Source organism: Trichosurus vulpecula, chromosome 3, assembly GCF_011100635.1.
Source record: "Trichosurus vulpecula isolate mTriVul1 chromosome 3, mTriVul1.pri, whole genome shotgun sequence".
NCBI lineage: Eukaryota > Metazoa > Chordata > Mammalia > Diprotodontia > Phalangeridae > Trichosurus > Trichosurus vulpecula.
In genome coordinates this window covers 376994035-377012530 of record NC_050575.1, presented here as the reverse complement: position 1 = coordinate 377012530, position 18496 = coordinate 376994035, and the positions used below count along the sequence as shown (strand labels likewise).

The window sequence follows — 18496 nt, the reverse complement described above, 5'->3', positions numbered from 1 at the left end:
ACATTCACTTATATATACATACATAAACATATATATGTATACACACACACACACACACACACACACACATTCCCTTTGGCTACCCTAATACTGAGGTCTCATGAATCATATACATCATCTTTCCATGTAGGAATGTAAACAAAACAGTTCAACTTTAGTAAGTCCCTTGCAATTTCTTTTTCTTGATTACCTTTTCATGCTTCTCTTGATTCTTGTATTTGAAAGTCAAATTTTCTCTTCAGCTCTGATCTTTTCATTGAGAAAGCTTGAAAGTCCTCTATTTTATTGAAAGTCCATATTTCGCCTTGGAGCGTGATACTCAGTTTTGCTGGATAGGTGATTCTTGATTTTAATCCTAGCTCCATTGACCTCCGGAATATCGTATTCCAAGCCCTTCGATCTCTTAATGTAGAAGCTGCCAGATCTTGGGTTATTCTGATTGGGTTTCCACAATACTCAAATTGTTTCTTTCTGGCTGCTTGCAGTATTTTCTCCTTGACCTGGGAGCTCTGGAATTTGGTGACAATATTCCTAGGAGATTTCTTTTTGGGATCTATTTGAGGAGGCGATCGATGGATTCTTTCAATTTCTATTTTGTCCTGTGGCTCTAGAATATCAGGGCAGTTCTCCTTGATAATTTCTTGAAAGATGATATCTAGGCTCTTTTTTTGATCATGGCTTTCAAGTAGTCCAATAATTTTTAAATTATCTCTCCTGCATCTATTTTCTAGGTCAGTGGTTTTTCCAATGAGATATTCCACATTGTCTTCCATTTTTTCATTCCTTTGGTTCTGTTTTATAATATCCTGATTTCTCATCAAGTCACTAGCTTCCACTTGCTGCAATCTAATTTTTAAGGTAGTATTTTCTTCAGTGGTCTTTTGGACCTCCTTTTCCATTTGGCTAATTCTGCCTTTCAAGGCATTCTTCTCCTCATTGGCTTTTTGGAGCTCTTTTGCCATTTGAGTTAGTCTATTTTTTAAGGTGTTGTTTTCTTCAGTATATTTTTCAGTATTTTTTTGGGTCTCCTTTAGCAAGTCATTGACTTTTTTTTCATGGTTTTCTCACCTCCTTCTCATTTCTCATCCCAATTTTTCCTCTACTTCTCTAACCTGCTTTTCCAAATCCTTTTTGAGCTCTTCCATGGCCTGAGACCAGTTCATGTTTTTCTTGGAGGCTTTTGTTGTAGGCTCTATGACTTTGTTGACTACTTCTGGCTGTATGTTTTGGTCTTCTTTGTCACCAAAGAAGGATTCCAGAGTCTGAGACTGAATCTGGGTGCGTTTTCGCTGCCTGACTATATTCCCAACCAACTAACTTGACTCTTGAGTTTTTCGTCAGGGTATGACTGCTTGTAGACTAAAGAGTTCTATGTTCCGAGCTTGGGGGGATGCGCCAGCTCTGCCACACCAGCACTCCTTCTTCCCCAAGAACCCCCAACCTGGACTGGACTTAGATCTTCAGCAGGCTGTTGCACTCCTGCTCTGATCTGCCACTTAATTCTTCCCACCAGCTGGGCCTGGGGCCAGAAGCAACTGCAGCTGTAGTTCTGTAGCTGCCCCACCTCCACTGCCCCGGGTCAGTGGCTGAACTTCGAACTCCTTCCAACTCCTTCCACTCCTGCAGCTTTTCCCACCAACCTTCTCTGTTGTCTTTGATGTTTGTGGGTTGAGAAGTCTGGTAACTGCTGCAGCTCACTGATTCAGGGTGCTAGGGCACACTCCGCCCGGCTCCTGGTCTGGTAGGTCTGCTCCGCTCCGCTCTGCTTCCAGCTCTGTGCGGGATGGACCTCAGCCAGAGACCATCCAGACTGTCCTGGACTGGAGCCCTGCTTCCCTCTGTTGTTTTGTGGGTTCTGAAGTTCTAGAATTGGTTCATAGCCATTTTTTATAGGTTTTTGGAGGGACTCGGTGGGGAGCTCATGCTAGTCCCTGCTTTCCAGCCGCCATCTTGGCCGGCAGAATTAGTCTTAAGTACAGAGGACAACTTATGTTGAAGGGGAGTGTTTGATGAGTGAATGCCTATGTGCCAAGATTATTATAATGCTTAATCTTTTCCTATAGCAACCTGGTTTAGTGTTATTTTTCATGTTTCTTGGAGGAAGCATTAAGATCTAGAGAATTTATTTATTCATGGAAGGTGATGAGGGATTATGAGTTTGTAGCTTCTCTTCTTGGTCTTTAACTTTTAGCTTATTGGAGAATAGATGATGAACTCGTCAGGGAATCCCAGGTAGGTAACTTATGTTGGCTGTTTTTTTTTGTGGTGCATTAAGGAGAGGGACACTGTAAGTGAAGTAAAAAATGTCATTTAAAAGTTTTAAAAATGTGTTAGGTTCTGAGAATACAACAGTCCCCGTCCTCAAAGAACTTGCAGATGGGGAATGGGAAAGGACCATGACACTTACACAGATCAGTGTGATACAATAAAGAATGTCTTGAGAATAAATCAGAGCCAGGCATGAAAACATGAAATGTCTGAAGAGTGGGATATGACTTTTATTTGGGGTGGGGGGAGAGATAGGTTAAGGAGTGCTTTATGGAGAAGGTGGCATCTGAGTTGGGACTTGGAGGAATGGAAAAGCTTCAATAGATGAAGGTAAGTGAAATTCCAGTCTTGGGAGATAGGATTGACCAAGACAGAGACAGAGTGTAGCCAATAGTGGGGGAAATAAGCATAGTATGGTGTGGCTGAAATGTAGAGAATGTTAAAGGGAAGAGCACCAGTTTATGAAAGGCCTTGAATGTCAGGGTTAGGAACTCAGCTTGTATTCAAAAGGCTATGGAGAGCCACTGAAAGTTTTCCCATAATATAATGTTATTTTGTCTCTTCAGCCTTATCTCTAACTTCTCCCGAAATCAACCTTTTATTCCAGTTAGGCAAGTCTCCTTAATGTCTCCTGCTTATGTCGTACTTGTTCCCCAAATCTTTACCGGGGCTGCTGCTGCTCTCACTTGTCTACTATTTGAGCTGAGTTAGCAAATTACCATAGGAAAAAGCAACAGCTATCATCGGTTTAAATTTTTTAAAATAACAGCTCCGCACATTTTACATAGTTACAGGACACTTTCCTCAGCCAGTCTTACAAGATAAGTTACAGAAATATTGCTATCATTTTCCAGATGAGGAAACCTGATTATCAGAGAAGTCTAGTGTCCTATCTATGGTTACATCATTAGTATTTGGCTACAATTCTTGGCTACACAGAATTATCCCCGTAAGGTCTTTGAACTCCAATTATAGTGTCTTGATGTTGCAGTTTAATAATTTCTTATAGAAATAGTAAATAAAACCATGAACCTATCAGTTTACTGTAACCAGTTACTATTTATTAGCATACTGTTGTTCAGCTTGAAAATCCTTCCAAAGCAGCTTGGCAGAACCCAGTTTCAAATCCCCTATCCCTTTGCCCTTTCCTCAAGTCCTAGTTAAACTTTTTTGACTACTCCAACCTACTTATGTTGATAGGTCTTTTCACCAGACTACAGTACTTTGAGTCTATGCCCTGTAATTTGGCTCCTAACTGTATATGGTATAGTCTTGTTAACTAAATGCTTCCTATGTGTTACTCTTGTCTTTATTGATCCCTGAGGGCACAGACCTTGGCTTATATTCATGTAGAATAGGGGTGGGCCAATTACAGCCCAGCCAAATGGCCAAATCCAAACTACCACCTGTACAGCTGAGCTAAGAGTGATTTTTATGTTTTTAAATTCAATAAGACTTTATTTAAAAATTTAAAAACCATTCTTAGTTCACAGTGGGTAACAAACAGACAGCTGCAGGTTGCTGATTGCTCTTGAAGAGGCTTGTGTACTTGTTTCCATGGGGCTCTGCTGAACTGTTTTTACTGACAACTTCTTTAAGAATCAGTTTTTCAAGGACCTGGCTTAGTGCTTGGAATTAGTAGCCTCCCAATAAATGACTGCTGATTGATTTTACCTGTATGGTTGTCCCTTAGCTAGCTTATGCATTCATGGTGGTATTAGGTTCCCATTTCTTCATTGCCTTGGGGTTTATATAGTTTTGGACACCAAGACATTCATTTAAATATTGTTAATTTGATGTTCTTTGGTACATGAAGTACCATGTTTTGCTGTGGTTTGTATTTTTGTATTGCTTTCTTCTAGGAACAGTTTAATTGTTATTTCTGAAGGTATCAGCTATTTTTTATGTTGCATTAAACATTTCATTCATTTAGTTAACTTATTAGGTACTTAATGTATCAGGCACTGGGGCAGGTGCTGTAGATAGAGACAAAAGTGAAAGCGATTCCTTATCTTCATGGAACCTGTATTCTTTGGGGAGGTGAGGTGAACAGAATGAGCCCAGATTAGTCAATATAAGTTATATATAAAGTCAGTGCCAAGTGATTTTAGGGTAGGTGATTGCCTTGGAGGGGATCAGTATGGGCCTTGTGTTAGAATTATCACTTGAGCCAAGCTTTGAAGGAAGTTTGAGATTCCAAGAGATGGAGGTAAGGATCACTGCTCCAAAAGTGTGGAGGTGGGAAATGGAGCATCATGTGTGAGGAATAGGGAGAAGGGTGGTTTAGCTGGAATGAGGTATGTGAAGGAGAGTAGCATGCAGTATGTCTGGGGAGGAGAGGTTGTCTCAAGTCACCTTCTGAAGGGCATTGAGTACCAAATTAAAAGAGTCTGTAGCCACTGCAGCTTCTTGAGCAAGGGAGTGATGAGTTGATCTCACCTATGCTTTAGGAATCTGTCTGGCAGTTGTGGGATGTATGGATTGTAAATAGCAAAGGCAGGGAGACAAGCTTGCAGGAAGATGACAGGTGATTAGGGCTTGAATTAGGACTTAACACTCTGTGGGTGGAGAGAAGGGGATGGGTGTGAGCGGTGCTATGGAGTTGGAATTGGTAGACCAGGACAATTAATTGGCTAAAAGTAGATTCCCCCTCACTTCCCCCTGCCCACCCCCTTTTAGAAATATTATGAAAACATTTTTCCTCAATATTTTAGTTTGAAGCTTTTGAACCAATCTGAAAGAGAAGCCTTGAGGTGTCAGTTCAGAAACAATGCCCTGAACTTGTTCTTTTTCTTTTTTCAAAGGTCCAGGGGTAGGGAACCTGTAGCCTCAAGATCACATGTGGCCTTCTAGGTCCTTGGATGTGGCCTTTTGACTGAGTCCAAGTTTTACAGAAAAAAATCTTTCATTAAGGAGATTTGTCCTATGAGGTTTGGATTCAGTCAGAGGGCTGCACTTGAGTACCTAGAGGGCCACATGTGGCCATGAGGCTGCAGGTTCCCCACCCCTGCTGAGTAATCACTTTCTTTGAGAAAACTAGGTAAACAGCTGAGGTTGGTGCTCTGTTTTCTCTTTTGATAGAATTAAGATGGTGTCCTGTGACTGGACTAGTCTACAAAATACAGCAGGACCTCTTTCCCAAGCCTCAGCCAGATTAGGGTCATAATTTGCCCAGGAGAAGGAAAAAAGTCTTTGATTACTTCAGTTAATGGAATCATCTCTTGAGTTCATTGAGACCATCTAGAAAAGAGACTTCATGGAGAGGGAGTATTCAGTGGCTTTAGGGATATAAATCTTCAAACTGTGCTGAAAGTTTAATAAGTGTTTGGTTTGAACTTGAACCTTTGATTTTTCTTGAATGTGTAATGTTTTCTGGGATGCTGTAACTCTACAGTGGCTTGTGTTAGAGAGATTTCCAAAGGCGTGAGGAGATTCTGCCAGTTTGGACTTTTTATGTTTCTGAAAAGAGAAATGCTTAAATTAGAAAATCTAAATTAATAAAAAAAATGTTCGTGGTAGACTTGTGCTTAAAAAGAAGGTATTGGACTTTCACATACATTGTGAAAGAGTGAAAAGTGGAGAAACATGATGGGAACTCAGATGATCAGAAGGGTGGTGGTCTTCAAAATATGGAATTTAGGAAGGGGAAGATAGTGAGACTCCTAGGGGAAATGTAACTGGGAATGTGCAATAGATCCATGGTTAGATAGATCTATAGTTTATGTTTATCAGCCCTCTCACGCTGATGGCTGAAGACCTTGCATAAATGTAAGCTCCTTGGTTTGTTGTTTTTTTCTTGCATCTCCAGGTCTTAATATGCTGTATTGCTCATGATGAGTACTTGATGACTGGAGATGGTGTTGTGGAAAGATCAAGGATTGGCGATAGAAATCAGGATTCAGATTCCACCTTTATTGTTAGTTTTGTGGCCATGGGCAGTAACTTTACCTTTGAGTTTCTTCATCTGTGAAATAATAATGTCTGTAACATCTTCCTTGCAGGGTTGTTATAAGGGCTAAATGAGATAATATCTGTAAAGTGCTTTGAAAACCTGAAAGCATATTAATGTGAGCTCTTATTGCTTCTGTACATGTGACCTTGGAAGAGCACTAACTCTTTGAGCCTCAGTTTTCTCATTTGTAAAATGAGAATAATGCACTGTGGCCCTCATTGGGTTGCTACGTCAGGTACTTCAAAAGTGCTGCTAATAACAATAACGACAATTTTGCAAATCAATAGCATCACCAGAAAACTATTAGTATTAAAAGATGGGCTTTTGTGTCAGGGAGCGTCTTGAGTTCACTGAAAGAACTGCGCAGTTTCCCCAAACACAATCCTACTCTTCCCTCGTTTTATTCCGATCATAGTTTGCTGTCAGTGCAAGAGCACACCATGTGTTCTGTCTTCTCTCTAATGGACCAACTCACAAATTGCCCGTCCTGCCGCATGTCCTACCCTCCCCCCAAATCCCCACAGCGTCCCAGTCTAAGGTTATCCACTCCTTCCTCTGGGCTCTCTGGAATTCTGGTCCCTAGGTAACAAATTTACTTTCATCTTAAATCTTTTCCTTTTCTACTCCTTTCATCATCGTACTCCCATTGAGGCCTGGCTTCCCTCAGGGTACAAAGCCTGTCTTTCCAGCATTGGCTGCACTTGCTCTTCCTGCCTCACTGATTGAGGTGGGAGAGTTGGAATACTCCTTGCTCCCCATTTCCACTTCCAGATTCACCCTCTACTTCCATCACTCAGTACCCTCTCTTCCTTTGAGGTTCATGCTGTTCACATCTACCATCCAATCAAAATCAAGGTAGCTGTTGTATATAGACCTCCAGGACACTCCTCTTCTTTTTTCAGTGAATTCAGTGCCTGGCTCACCATTTTGCAGTCCTCCTCATCTCCTGCCATCATACTAGAGGATTTCAAGATATGTGATTGATACTCCCATCGACACCCTGACCTCCCAGTTCCTCAATTTAATCATTTCTCGTATCCTACTCTACCCCACCTCAGCCAAATACAAAGATACCCTCAGTTATGCTGTCACCAGCAAACATACTTCTATATTCACGAACTCTGAAATTCTTTTATCTGATTACAATCTATCACTTGTCACCTTTTCCTCTACCTTGTAACCCCAAATTCTTTTCTTCTTCTACACTGACCTCCAATCCTTTGACCCCTCAGTCCTTTTCCGGGCCATTATCACTGCACGAGCTACACTTTTTTACCTTCCTCATCTTGACCCCTTGATGAGCCAGGTCAAATCTACACTGTCCTCTTGTCTTAGGTCCCTTTTCCCCAATACCTCCTTCTCTTCTCTGATACTGTCATCACTCTGCTGTGAGCTCTCATTGCATCATACCTGGACTGCTGCAGTAGCTTTCTCCTTGGTCTCTGTGTTGGTAAGAAAAATGGGCTCCTTAGCACTTAGTTCAACAGGTGCCCTTAAAGAGTTTGGCTTTTGTTTGCTTTGATTAATTCAGTGTATTTCATTGAGTCTTACTAAGTGCTAAGCCCCAGGGCCCAAACCCCTATTAGGTGTAAAACCTTAGTGGGTGTGGATTGGCAACTAAGGTGGGGCCCAAGGTAGGGCTAACTCCAGGGAGGGCCTAGTTTACATGTCTGGGAGAGCAGAGGCTTTTAGACCACGTGGCTTTAAGTCTGCCTCTTTGTGACGATTCTAGGTCACGTGGGCGAGTCCGCATGTGTGACTCACCCGACTCTGAAAAAGATATAAAAACCAAGGGTTGGCTGTCTGTTCTTTGGAGCTCATTCCTGAAGGAGTGGTGGCTCATGTGACTCTGGGCCAGCCCTTGTTCTGAGCTCCCGGGCTGAACCTAGATGTTGGTAACTATGAATCTGTATTGGGTCTGTCTGTTGATGTTTATAATTTGTTTGTATTTTGTTCTGAAGTTCAGGGTGCTGGTTTTTTCCTCTGAACTAAGTGAATGATATTTGTATGCTGAATTAAAGTAAGCTTGTCAACCCCTTCACCTTGCTTTCCTCAGTTAAGCAGATCAAAAGAACCTGTGCTGTTGGCAGCTTTCTGGGTGCTGGCTGTAGCCGGATTGTTGAAACAGTCTCCCTGCCACAAGCCTCTATCTTCCACTCATCTGTCAAAGGAATCTTCTTAAAGCACAGGACCACCATGTCACACTTCCCAACTCAATAGACTCCAGTGGCTCCTTATCACCTCCAGGAGTAAATACAAAATTATCTCTTTGGTTTTTGAAGCCCTGAATTTATAATTTGTCACCCTCTCACCTTTCCACTCTTTTTACACCTTAACTGCTTTGCCACCCCCAAGGTACTCTGTCTTCCAGTGACACTGGGATGAAGGGGGCATTTTCACTGGCTGCCCAACCCCCCATGTTTGGAATGCTTTCCCTGCTCATCTTTGCCTCCTGGCAGCAATTCCTTCAAGTCTCCGCTAAATCCTACCTTCTTCTACAAGGAGTCTTTTCTCAATCCAGCTCCCTTTGCCTGATTATTTCCCATTTCTCCTGTATATAACATGTTTGCATATTGTCTCCTCCATTAGACTGTGAGCTCCTTGAAAGCAGGGACTTCCTTGCCCATTTTGTATCCCAGCAGTGCTCAGCACAGTGCCTGGCACATCCTTAATAATGCTGATTGATTGATTGATTGATTGATTCACTAATGTCATAATCTGAGCATAGTCATCCTTTTAAAAATTGTCTTTCTTTTAAAAATTTTTAAAACATTTTTTATTTAAAGTTTTGAATTCCAAATTCTATCCTTTCCTCTCCACCCCCCCCCCCCCCCACCCCCAGACAGTAAGCAATCAGATACAGGTTATACATGTGCAATTATGTATCACATTTCCATATTAGTCATTTTGTACAAAGTGAAAAATAGCATGCTTCAGGGTGTATTCAAACAATATCATTTCTTTCTCTGGAGGCAGAGATCATTGTATCGTTGTATTGCTGAGAATAGCTAAGTCATTCACGATTCTTCATCAAATAATATTGCTGCTACTGTGTACAATGTTGTCCTGGTTCTGTTCATTTTAGTATGTATTAGTTCATGTCTGTCTTTCCAGGTGTTTCTGAAATCATCCTGCTTGTCATTCTTTACAGCACAATAATATTCCATTACAGTCATATACCACAGATTGTTTAGCAACATTCCCCAATTGATGGGCATTCCTTCAATGTCTAATTCTTAGCCACCACAAAAAGAGCTGCTATCAACATTTTTGTACATGTAGGTCCTTTCCCCTTTTTTTGGGGTATCTTTGGGATATAGACATAGTAGTGGCATTGCTGGATCAAAGGGTATGCACAGTTTTATAGCCCTTTGGGCATAGTTCCAAATTGTTCTTCAGAATGGTTGGATCAGTTCACAATTCCACCAGCAGTGCATTAGTGTCCCAGTTTTCCCACATCCCTTCCAACATCCAACATTTTCCTTTTTTGTCATATCAGCCAAGCTGATAGATGTGAGATGGTACCTCAGAGTTGTTTTAATTTGCATTTCCCTAATTAATAGTGATTAATTCCTTTGAAAACTGCCTGTTCATATCCTTTGACCATTTATCAATTGGGAAATGACTTGTATTTTTATAAATTTGACTCAGTTCTCTATATATTTGAGAGATGAGGCGTCTATCAGAGATACTTCTTGCAAAATTTCCCCCAATTTTCTTCTTTCCTTATAATTTTAGTTGCATTGGTTTTGTTTGCGCAAAAATGTTTTAATTAATTAATAATCTATTTAGCATTTTGTAATGCTCTCTACATCTCTTATGGCCCTAAGTTTTTCCTTTATCCATAAATCCGACAGATAAACTATTCTATGCTCTCTTAATTTGCTTATGTTGTCACCCTTTATATGTAAATCATGTACCCATTTTGACCAAATTGTGGTTTATGGTGTGAGGAATTATTCTATACCTAGTGTCTACTATATTGTTTTTCCAGTTTTCCCAGCATTTTTGGCGAAATAATGAGTTTTTGTTCCAAAAGTTTGGATCTTTGGGTTTATCATATACTAGATTATTATGGTCATTTACTATAATGTAATTTGTACCTAATCTGTTATTCTGATCCACCACTCTACTTTTTAGCAACTACCAGATTGCTTTGATAATTACTGCTTTGACATCAGTTTGAGATCTGGTATGGCTAGACCACCTTCCTTCTCATTTTTTCCCCCTTGATTCCCTTGATATCCTTGAGCTTTTGGATAATATAATTTACAAAAGCTATGAACATTTTGCTCCTATTTTAAATCTGGGAGTTTAGGTGACAAATTTAATTTGCTTGAATGATTTCGCATGATTGGATAGTAAAGAGTATACTTTGTTTAATTCTTCTCATTACTAGCTTTCTTTTTTTTTTTTTTTGGACCGGAGAATGCTTTTTCCTCCTATTTGGATACAATTTCTGAACCAGCGGATAGCTGCCTGTAATAAAATTTAACTTATATGAGTTTGGGTAGTGTATGCCTCAGTTTCCTCATCTGTAAAGTGAGCTGGAGGAGGAATCGCCAACTGTTCCAGTATCTCTGCAAGAAAACCGCAAACAGGGTCATGAAGAGTCAGACGCAATGAAATGACTGAACCAACAACAACAAAGTTAGGACTCAGGTGCCATAAGTGAGGCAGTTGTTAAATGTCCTGAATGCGGGGCCTGTGGCCTGATCTGGTATTCAAGAATCACAAAAGAAAATCTATATCAATATAAGGTTTGAAAGACTTTACATTAAGTGAAAGCATTGCCAGGTTAGATATTTTTGTATGTTTTATATTAAAACCAAGTTATCTTTAATTATGGGGATGGGGGGAGGGGCTTCTAAGCTTTTGAAGGTATGCTACCTTTGCTCCTGCAAATTCTAGGCTTATGTTGAGAGTGTAGGCACTGGGCTGTCTGTGCCGTAACTGGGTCCAGGCCATACTGGGTTGGGTCAAGTGTTTGAGTTTTATAATATAACTTTATTAAGGACAGTTGGTTGGTATGCCATTGATAGGTTTACTGTCAATTGCTATTTCTGCAAGAGAAATCACTTGAAAATTCCAGTATCATTTAGTGAACTGGTGAAATGTACTCACACTATGCTACAGCGATCTTACCCAGTTCACTTTAGTGGTATCCTCAGCTGTATGTCTCTGATTACTTCTGTGCTCACCGTTGCCTCTGTTGCATAAAATGCAAAATATGTCACATTCCAGAAAATGGGATATCGTCGTTCTTATTTTGAATGTTCTCTGTTTACTTTAAGAGCAAAAACTAGGATGATCCTTTTCAAGTAATTCCACCACTTTCCCCCCTTTTAGGATTTGGTCAACACTGGACTCAGCACCTTCTTCTTCTTTATTGCCTCCATAGTACTTGCTGCTTTGAACCATAAAGCTGGAGCAGAAATTGCTGCTGTGGTAAGAGAACAAAGTAGTTAAAACCGTATGACTCATCCTGGTTTGCATCCCCACCCCAGGGGATTTTGATCTAATTTTCCTTTAACCAATTTTTAAAAAATGATACTGTCATTTGAACTGTAGAGATCCCAGTTGGCAGTGAGGAACAGCTACCACCTTTATTATATACTTACTGTATTCAGAATCCTGAGTTATGTACTAAGGGAGATATAAAGTTTAAATATGATGAAATTCTAGTCCTCAGGAAATTTATGTTCTAGTAAGATACATGCATGGAAAGCTTTGCTATACAATATTGCATGAGAGATGCTATGTAAGTGCCATGTGGGATCTCATGGGCATGTTGGTTGTTACCGCTGAGGGGAGATCTTTGTGAAGGAGGTAGCTTTTGAGCTGGGCTTTTAAAAAGTGGATTAATAAGAATTCAGGAAGTATAGAGGGGGGATAAGAGTTTTCCCTTCCTGATGAGTTTTGGGGTCTGGTAGAGAATCATGGAGTACAGTTTCCAAATTCAAAGCTCCGAAAGGAAAGGTTTTTAGAGACTTTCTTGTAACAAGCACAAGTTTATAGCTGAAAATCAGTTACTTAGAATCCTGAGCTAGATTTGTTACTGCTCCCTTCCTCTGAATAGATTCCGTTATAGGGGTACAAACTCAAATCCCCCCAACTCCAAAATTTTTTTATGTGGATAAAGATATATATATATACACACACACACATGTACACATATATACATACATACATACACACACATACATATATATGTATGTATATATGTATGTATGTATATACACACACACATATATGTACTCACTTGCTTAACTGTAGTTGGAATGAAAGAATGCAACATATGTGTGAATGTGAAATATATATATTTACATTTTTCACAAAGAATGAAATTTATATGTACATACACACATTAATATTGGGACAGCTAGGTGGTGCAGTGATGGAGTGTTGGGCCTGGAGTTAGGAAGACTCATCTTTGTGAGTTCAAATTTGGTCTCAGATACTTATTACTTATGTGACCCTGGTAACAGCATTCATGGTTAAGCTGGGTCATTAGGAGATCCCACATAAAATTCATTTGTATAGTGCCTTGCACTCCATGACTTGTCTGTTTCCAGAGAACTGGTATACAGTTGACATGCTCTGGAGAACTTATGATAGGTGTTTCTTTTAGGTTTTTGGCTTCTTGGCAACAGCAGTGTATGCTGCAAATACCTACTTAGCTGTGCAGAAATGGAGAATGAACATTCGACAGCAGAGCACCAACGAATACATTCGTGCACGGACAGAATCACGAGAAGTGGACAGCCGTCCTGAGATACAGCGTTTAGACACCTGAGAAAAGAAGCATCTGAGTAGGACTGTGGGCTGAGAGAGAAGTCACCAACAAAGAAAACTCCCTCCTCTCTCCTCCCTGTCCTAATTTCCCCCCCAAGTTCCCACCATCATTTCTCATTATTTCATCATATCAAACTGTCATACAATTTTTAATTTTATCCTTAAAGAAAACAGCTGGCCTTGGCAAAGTGCATTCACAGCAGCATCATTAAGGAGCTTCATTTCATCAGATGTCCCGGCTGCAAACCCAGAGATCTCAACAGCTCTGAAGATGGAAGTGCTCTGGAGTGGGCATAGTATTATGGTGGCTGTTTTTTCAGCTTTTAACCTTAATTCTGTGTACAGGCTGCATGTGGTTTCATTATAAACTAGCTTTCAGTCAGATATTTTCATGACAAGGTCAGGAGTTTGAGGGCAGGTGAAAAATGTAACTCAAGTTTAGATGAAATGTGATTACCTAGAAAATAAGGGGTAAATGGCACCAGTTTAGGTCAGTCAGCAGCCTTCATGGGGTGACCACTGTGGACAGAGAACTGTTGTAGTTGCTCACAGCCAATGCAGCATAACCCCTTAGTTATTGTTGTCCATTTTTGTGGCCTGTGGATAGCTGAGACAAATTGTGAAGCAAATTATGGAATTGAAAACTTTGGTAGCATGGACAGAAGTAAGCTGGAGTCTGTTGGCTTTGGACCTTACAGATATGAAACACTGGTAATATCGTGGGGATAAAAAGCACCTAGCAATTCCCAACTAACTAATAATGAACTCTGTATTGGGAAGGCTACATTTTATTTCTGGCCATGACAGAAAGTCACTGTGCCATTTCCCATAAACAACTATCTTGAGTCTAACCTACAAAATTCCCACATTCCTGCCTAACCTGAATGCTGTGAGGCTGAATTTGGAGAATTTTCACAAGAATTCATAATGCAATCCCCTAGCCAAAACATATCACCACTATGTCCCATTAACCAGAGATGGGATGTTCGGGTATTTTTTTGTATGTGTGTATATTACAAATATGTGTGTATACCCATACCACATGCATATATGTCAACCTTTACACCATACCAAAATCAGTTCTTTGCCTGTGTGTTATACCCAAAAAGGTCTTTTAGGTTATATGAGTATGATGGTACTAGAACAAATTTCTACATATGATAAAGTACATTTTCTTTTGATCACAAGTACTGTGCATGACTAGTTGACCAAACGTGATTGGAAAAAAGCTCCCATTCATCCAGAAAGAATTGAGGGTATCCCAGTTAATTTAGTGTGCAGTATTACATTCCATGCATTTTCAACAGTGCAGGGATCCATGATTTTTTATCTGCGTGGGTCCTGCCTTCATTGATTGCAAATTGCAACCCATCCTATGCCTTAACCTAAGTCTTTATAAGTTTCTGTGGCTGAAAAAAGTTCATTTCCTTGTGGTCTTCCTTCTGGTGATGAGTCTTCCTCTGTCTGCTTCATTTGACTAGTTCTCAGACAGCAGATGTGCAGCATGACTCTGAGCCTGCAATCAAAATCAGATTTTGAATTGCTGTAGAACCTGCCAAATTGGGCTCCGCTCGCTTAGATTTGAAGAGCCTGGGTTTGCCTCCATGCCACAAGGAGTCATTAGACTAGGACTTACTAGGAGTTTACCATGCATAGACTGTCAATTCCCAAAGAACTAAGTACAATAAGATAACTCAGTAAGACTATATTAACGTAATATATTCACTCTTTCATTCATCAAATATTTATTAATTTTACTGTACTGTGCTTTGCACTTGGGGAGATAACAAAGACACATTCTTTGCCCTAAAGGATATTCTTTCTTTGATTCAAAAGTCATTCCAGTTTATCATAGGCCTCAGATTCTTTGTTATAAAGAGAAGTTACTATCATACAATTCTGTCAGAAAGTTCTATTTTGTGTTTTCTTTGTGGTTTAGATTCTGCAATTTATAGAGAGAAGTTGATGTAATTTATTGGGGTCTTTCTTCTCTTGAAGATTATATCTATGGAGTGGTGGTGGTGGGGACACCATTTAGTTTGTTGGATTGTCATAGTATGGATTGATTTAAATGTTTACAAATCTCTTTCCAGCTTGACAGTCGGTATTTGCCAAGGAAAAGAACATTTACTGCTGGTCAAAGAATCTGAATTTTTCACTAAGATGTGGGTATCTCTGGCATTTATTTACTGAAAGATTTAGTGCACAGCTTTGACTGTATATTATGTGTTAGCAGGTATGTGGGTGCATACATACCTGTGTACCTGCATGATTTAAATGCATTTCATTCATTGCATATCTTACTTAGTGTGACTTTATTGTGTGAGATTGATAAAATTATCCATTTTGGGCATCTGAAGTACCAAGTCTAGTTTTCCTATATTTAAAAGTATGTCAACTTAATGTTAACTTTCAGAACCTCATATGACATTTAGCTTCACTTGTGATGTTGCATTATTAAATAAGCATTTATTGTTCATTCTGTGTTTAGGTGGCCCATGCAGTATCTCCAAATCATTGCGTCTAACCTTGGGTAGAATTGTGTCATCTTCCACACCTGAAAGAACCCTGGGTATCTCCACTCTTCTATGAACCCACCCCACTAGTATTAATGTTTCCTTGACAACTTTTGATTTAATTTTCTTAGCAGTGACTTTAGGAAGAGTGTGACATCTGGATCTGATCGTTTAGTTCCACACATTGCTTTCACCTTCACTGCAAGCATATATAGAATGCAACTAGTGACTGGACTCCCACATGCTTAAGTGCTCTATCAGATTGTTTCATTTTATGTTTAATTTTTAAAAGAACAGAATCATGCCTGTTATCCATTACTTAGGTTCAAATTCATGTAAAAGGACCATTCCAACCTGTTGTTTTTCATTGATTATGGTTTATTTTCAAGTTTTTTCTACTATATATGTTCTTAGAAAACTACCTTTGAAATCAAATATAGAGGGAATACCAGACAGGACAATTAGTAGAGTTTTCTCAAGTGATCTGAAAATATATAGTTTACCATTGAGCTTTTCTTATATTTGAGAAAGGGAGTTGATTATAAAGTAAATTGCAGAGTGTAGATACATGACAAATATGAATACAGTCCATGGAAAGTCTTGATCTTTTGTTAGATCACAGAGTTAGAAATTATTACCTATATAATTGTATACCAGTGACAGAGTTTTTGGAAGTATCTATTTTCTTACAATTGTTTCTAAATCCTTTTTGCCATGGAAAGAACTACATGGGTTTTGTGTATGTATTTTCCTTGTAATTGCCTAGTTAACAAAAAGGAAATAAAACACATTTCAAATACAGCATAATATATAATCATATTTAAATATGGAGCATGTGGTCAATAAAGTAGGTCTAGTATGGGATGAAGGTAACACACTAGTATTCCTTCTATTATAATTCTTGTAAACAGACAATGAAGGCCACATGTAAATTTGAAACTGAAAATGAATATTTTGCTGGTTAAAATCCAGTATGTGAATAAATCTTCATTTTAATAATGATACCTACTTAAATTTATTATTTCCCACAAATCACAGACTGAACATATTTTTGTTGTAGTTTCAGGTGTTAAAAAGTTGAAGAAAATTTTGGTCATGCTTTTCTGTTTCCTGAAGTGGCAAATGTGTCATCAGAGGATAAACTGAATTTTAATAGCCTGCAGTTTCTTTAATAACTTACGTCAGCTGCTGCAGACTAAACAGTATACTGGCATTCTGAATGTGGGACTTCTCATAGCTTGAGAAGTGGATTGGGCATTAGTGATGTCATTAGTAAAAGTACTTTTACTTTCATGGCAAAAATGGAAAAGGCACTTTTCTCTCACATGGGTGATATATTCTTCCAGTTCTTTCCCTTCTCCAAATTACACCATTCAAACATATGTATTTAGTATTTCTTTAGACTATAGCAGTATGAGAAGAATGTTCCTTTTCTTTTTTGTCTAGAGACATCGTAGTCTCACAAACATGTTGGACTATTCCTGGCTCCAAATAAAGATAGGAAAAGACAAATACTATTGCAGATGAAGTTAATTAAATTGGGTACAATCCAAAATCAGTTAAGTGAAATATATTTTTAAAAAAAACAGCAATAGGAAAACCCCTGCTTTCTGAAAGAACTGTACACAGACTTGAGCTGTAGGATAGATTGCCATCTATGTTGGTCAATGGCACATCTGCACCCAAAAGATCTCTTCTTGGGAAGAAGAGAGGAAGGAAGTGGTTCTCATTCCCAAATACCCACTGCTGTATGGATTTGTTCAGTTTAGATCAGCTTAACCTTGAAGAATTCTAGGAGAGACAGACAATCTGACCCTTGCTAATGCCCTAATGATGTTTTTCCTCTTCTATAGTGTTACCTGTTTGCTCCTCTGTGTTAGACTCTGCATGGGATGCTTTGAGTATGACTTTTCTTGGTTCATTTAGGAACTGTTTTGTGGTCTCAAAGACTGGGATTTCATTCTGTCTTCCTGTGTGATTCAGACTTAGGTTGAACCACAGATGGTCTCTGTGGAGATGAAGCATGAAGTGTTTTGTCTGCACAAATATGTGAAGTCTCATTTGCAATGAATCAGCCGTAAAGGAAGGGAACTGTTTAGTTCTCCTTTTTTAAAAATATTGTTTTTATGAACCTTGAATAACCTCTAAGTCTCGCATGACTAGAATTTCTATACACTCTGGTATGGTAGAGGCTAGAGTTGTAGTTTTGTTGAAGAAGAGTCTTTAGATCTCCACATTTTCTACAAGGGTAGATCAAAGTTACTCTTATCCCATCCCCAGTTGAGGCAGAGTTTCCATGATTTGTCTCAGCAGCAGAATAGAAAATGTGCATGACTTTGGACCCATATTGATGACTTCCCACCTGGCAATCCTGTTTTTGCCATTTCTCCTTCTCTTTTGTTAGAAACAAAAAGAGGCCTTGACATTAAATTGTTGAGTTGTGGCAGCTGCTGCAGCAGGATAATCTAAAAGAAAGGAAAGGATATGAAACAGGCCAGCTCAGTAGGTAAAAGAGGCAGACAATGACAGAGGTCGATTGGTACTCAATACTCAGGAGCAGGATTAAGTGGAATTCCTTCTGGACTCTGTTGGTCCATTTGTTCTGGATATGTTGGTAGCCCTTGAGTACGGTACTAGGACCTGGACATCTTAATGTGACTTTCTGCTATCTGAAAACCTCCTTTCCCCTTTATTAATAACAAAAGGACCTAAAGAAAATACGTTTGCCTACTCAATAGTAATAGCTCATACTTCTATGCCACCAGTACATGATGTGGGGGATTTAGTATCAGATGAGCTGGGTACACACTCTGACCTTGTCCTTTACTTTCTCTTACTTTGGACAAATTACTTCCCTTGTGTGAACCCAAGTTCTTTAATCTGTAAGATAAGAGAGTAGGATTAGATGGCCTCGAAGGGTCCTTCCAGCTCTAAATCAATGATTCTAAGGTTTTACAAAGATCTT

At 39.3% G+C, this 18496-nt stretch overlaps 1 protein-coding gene across 2 annotated transcripts in view; it reads left to right on the top strand.

Moving 5' to 3' along the window:
* CMTM4 (CKLF like MARVEL transmembrane domain containing 4) overlaps positions 1 to 16253 on the top strand; it is a 78461-nt gene extending 62208 nt beyond the window's left edge. Inside the window, exons 3-5 of one of the 2 annotated variants that reach the window (XR_005009968.1) lie at positions 11570 to 11668; positions 12852 to 15180; positions 15507 to 16253. Coding sequence is in view for 1 of the 2 variants with exons in the window: in XM_036752304.1 (XP_036608199.1) it covers positions 11570 to 11668; positions 12852 to 13016 (264 nt within the window). In the remaining variant the exon portion in view is untranslated. Of the gene's footprint in view, positions 1 to 11569; positions 11669 to 12851 lie in introns of both variants that reach the window. The other variant, XM_036752304.1, reaches the window with a different exon arrangement.
* The last annotated feature ends 2243 nt before the right edge of the window (positions 16254 to 18496 follow it).